A 4,353-nucleotide genomic window follows, 5' to 3' on the forward strand; every position below is an offset into this window, starting at 1 on the left:
TCTCCGCCGTGTCAGCAATCGCAGAAGAGACATCCCGCAGCTTTGGTGCGTAGCGGTACGAGTCAAGGTAGTTCAGGAAGTACATGCGGAGGCAAGCGATATAAATATGGTGCAAGCCTCGCTCCTCTTCCTCAGAGGCCTTATGTCATGACTAAGGAGCAAAACACAGCCATAGTGCTAGCCCAATTGGACGCCCATTTTGGACCGAAACCGGCACCGCTGCCAAAGGAGAAAGTGCCTGAGAAAGTAATTGACCACTTCATTCGTATGGCTAGAGAACCAGCTCCCAAGTCTGTTGACTCGGACTATGAGCGCCAAATCAGGAAGGCACATCGAGCACGACTACAGAAGGAAGCGAGCTCAAGCTCGATCTAACAAGCAGCTGGCAAAAAATGCGGGAAAACCGTTCCCCAGTTGGGAGAACAGGCGGCGCAAGCGATCCCCCCGCTTGTTGTGCCAACAACACATGAGAGGAGTAGTATGCGCGCCAAATATTATTGTGGGCAAACCGTTAGCGTTTCCCAGCATGGCGATGTGGTAATTACAGAGGATCATATAATGCAGGCTCAAATGCTCAATATCTCTGGTGGACAACTCCTCGAAATCGAGCCCATGCCTATGCTTAAAGAATCGGAAATAGCATGGCAATATGTCCGGGGCAAACCTTTGGTCCATCCAGTCAAGGTCAAGGACCTCCCAACGAGAATGTATCAATTGCATCAATGGTACATGAACATTACCAAGATTTCCAATCGAGAGTCCCTCATGGTGAATGTCAAGCATGAGCATTATTACCATGAGAAAGCTCTGACCATTGAGTATCCAGAACTATTTCAGTTATTTAATCAAGACGCACTCGACAAGTCTATCGTCAGTTGCTATTGTTTGTAAGTGATTTCTTTCTGTAATTTAAGTCTCAAGCTAGTTATGTAGTGATAATTTTGATCAATCATTACATGTAATTATCCTCACTATATTCTTTTTCTGTGGTATTATATGCAGGATGAAGATGTATGAAATGAAAAAAGCTGGACGCTATGGCGTTGGGTTCATTGACCCAAATATCATTAATCACGACATATGGGAGATTGAACATTGTCAAGTTGCTGTAGAGGAAAGCATGCTACTTGAAGTGCCTCAATACCAATGAAGATATACTACTTCCTTACAACTTCCCGTGAGTCACACTGTCTTGTACTATAAATTCTGTTTTTGCTTACTAGCTAGCTAGATGTTAATAATTAAGTGTATACAGTTTACGGTAGTTGATTAATTTTATGCACATGCCCGCTTAATTAAGACATGCAAACATGTGCGTATGCAGTTGGCACTGGGTCTTGTTAGACATTAAAGTTGAGGAAGGAAAAGTTGAATTACTGGACTCACTAACTAAAGAAGATAAAGACTACACCATCGTGAAGGGGATAGTCAACAGGTAATTTCAATCATTATTAACTATATCTCGGCCTATTAATTATTAGTTCGTCATTTCCTGATATGAACTATTTAATAACCCCTTTATTAATTTTCTTTGCCGGCGGGCAGGGCATGGGCAAAGTTCATCAAGGTGACTCCAGGCACGTGGCCAAAAAAGTTGTTTTGGCATCGACCAAAGGTAAGTAATTAAGTAGTACTAGCTAGCTACCATCTCTTTAATTCTTGTTTCAATATCATTAATTAATTATCATGCTTGATTAATCATTATCTGATTCAATTCCATTCTCGTAAAGGCCCTGAGGCAGGCGGCGGGGAATAATCTGTGTGCATTCTACGTTTGCGAGAACATTCGCATGATGACGTGCGAAAGGAGCAGATCTGATAGACAGGACTGGGTACGTTTGTCAGAACACTATTCACACCATTATCGATATCTAGTCACACAACTAACACACATGCATATTGATCTCCTTAACAGTTCAGATCGGTGCGGGATAAGCTCCTACCATCGGACCGCATACAAGCACTTCAAGAGGAAACAGCCGGATTTTTGCTCGACCAGGTCATAGATCCCAAAGAAGAATACTATTACCCGCTACCGCCCCCATGAACCACTTGTCATCGTGCTCCGAAGGCACCAAAGGCAACATATGTAGGAGAAATTGTATATGTATATACATGTGTATGTGTGAATAATTAATGGTGTTGGTTTGTGAGACATTCGATGATATATATATATGCGGTTCTACGTACGAGAAAATCTATTTATATATATGCATAACGTGTACAATTTGTAGTATCGTGAAATAACAGCAAACAAAAAAAATTGAATGGAAAATAAATCACCCCCCCCCCAATATTTAGTACCGGTTGGTGTTACCAACCGGTACTAATGCCCTAGCGCACCCCGGGCCTGGCTCGTGCCACGTGGTGGCACTTTAGCGCCGGTTCGTGACGAACCGGTACTAAAGGGGGAGGGGCCTTTAGTCCCCACTCTTTAATACCGGTTGGCAAACCGGCACTAAAGGCCGTTACGAACCGGCACTAAAACCCGGTTCTGCACTAGTGATGATACATATTAAACATAACTGATTTACAACATGCTCAGTTCGAGGGACATCTCATCTCCAAGCAATTACATATAGCTAGATGGACAAGGGCGGCGATGACAAGCCCTTTCCAAATTAGCAGTACAAGGTTTCAAAAAGTCAGCAGAAAGACAAAACCACCACCGTACGTGGAGTTCTTCATGCTAGGATTTGCACCGTGAAGCACATATGCTAGCAAGCATCTAGCTAGCTACGCCTACACTACATGGCCTTGTTCCACATCGCTAGTGGTATTCTGAGCACGTTCTTCATCTGCGGTGTCGCCGGTGGGATGACCTTGATCCGCTGCAGCAGGTTCTCCTTCGTTCCTGGCGTCGCCGGTGGGATGATCTTGATACGCCCAAGGTTCTTCTTGGGTGTCGCCGGCGGAGTGAACTTGATCCGCCCAAGCTTCTTCTTGGGTGTCGCCGGCGGAGTGAACTTGATCCGCAGCACAGTCTTCTTCTTGAGTGTCCCCGCCGACACGATCTTGATCCGCATAACGTTCCTTACTGGCGGCAACGACTTTGACACGTCGTCGGTGGGGGTAGGGAGCTTGGGCTCGAACCACGGGAGCTGGAGCGCGGCGGCCGTCGTCAGCCGCCTAGCTGGGTTGCACTCGAGAAGCCCTTTCAGGACTTGGAAGCCGTCCTGGGACAAGGTCTCCCGGGGGAAGAGGTTTCCCAGCGTGTTTGTGTTGTGCTGCTGCGCCTGCGCGGAGAAGAACACTCGCGGCACCTCGGCCGCGACGAAGTCCGGCCACGTGCTCTCGTCCGGGAAGCCAAGAACGCGGAAGATGGCCGAGAGCTGGGCGGCCCTGTCGTCCTTCTTGTCGGCCTTGAACAGCATCTCGGCCATGACGCATCCCAGCGACCACACGTCGACGCCCGCGTCGTAGTCCGGCCTCCCCAGGAGCATCTCGGGGGCCATGTAGGGCATGGTGCCGGCGAACTCGTACGGCTTCCTCGCGGTCTTCAAGGACATGGCCAGCCCGAGGTCGCAGAACTTTAGGATCTTTCCTCCTTCCCCGACCAGGATGTTGTGGGGCTTGATGTCGCGGTGGAGGATGCGGTGGTTGTGCATCTTGTTGGCGCCGGTGAGGAGCTGCCACATGTAGGCTTTCACGATGGCCTCCGGTAGCGGCGGCCTCTCGGACAAGAAAGCGTGGAGGTTGGGCCCGACGTAGTCCATGGCGAGGCAGAGGTTGTAGGTCTCAGGGTCGCGGAAGAGTCCGTGGGAGCCGACGACGTAAGGGTTCGGGGTGCAGGCCTCGAGGAAGCCGGCCTCGTCCTGGATCTCTTTGTTGGCGGTGACAAGATCGCCGCTGGAGCGGAGGACCTTGATGGCGACGGTCTTGCCCGTGACGCGGTGGCGCGCCTTGAGGACGGCGCCGAAGCTGCCCTCGCCGAGGCAGGGCGTGTCATCGAACTCGAAGGCCGCGGTGCTGCCGATGCGGACGCGCCTCCTTTTGCAGCAGGAGATTTCTGGTTCTTGATCCGTCCCGTGGCCGGCAGCTGGTCGCTTGCCGGCAGCCATGGCGCTCGAGCTGGACTAGGGCTTCGCTTCACGTGGACTTGATGCGGGGCGATCGAAGGTGGAAGCAGGAGATCGAGGAAAGGGGGGAGGGAGCTAGGGTTGAGCTAGAGCAACGCAAACATTTCTGTATATATAGATCGTGCATGAATGCGCGATCGACTAGGCTACGTATTGGGTACTGACCGCGCCCCACCCGGATTCCATCCATCAGCCCTGCATGCGTATTCTTTAAGCAAACCGCGTGCAGATGGAGTTCGATATTGCTCTGGCTATGGCTGCTCATGTAGTTAGC

At 50.0% G+C, this 4,353-nt stretch overlaps 1 protein-coding gene across 1 annotated transcript; it reads right to left on the bottom strand.

The window, feature by feature from the left end:
- Window positions 1–2,747: 2,747 nt before the first annotated feature.
- LOC119294407 (putative cyclin-dependent kinase F-2) lies at window positions 2,748–4,061 on the bottom strand. Its single transcript, XM_037572584.1, has one exon. The coding sequence runs from the start codon at window positions 4,059–4,061 to the stop codon at window positions 2,748–2,750; it is 1,314 nt and encodes a 437-aa protein (XP_037428481.1).
- Between the last annotated feature and the right edge of the window lie 292 nt (window positions 4,062–4,353).

This window comes from Triticum dicoccoides, chromosome 4B (genome assembly GCF_002162155.2).
Source record: "Triticum dicoccoides isolate Atlit2015 ecotype Zavitan chromosome 4B, WEW_v2.0, whole genome shotgun sequence".
Taxonomy (NCBI): Eukaryota; Viridiplantae; Streptophyta; class Magnoliopsida; order Poales; family Poaceae; genus Triticum; species Triticum dicoccoides.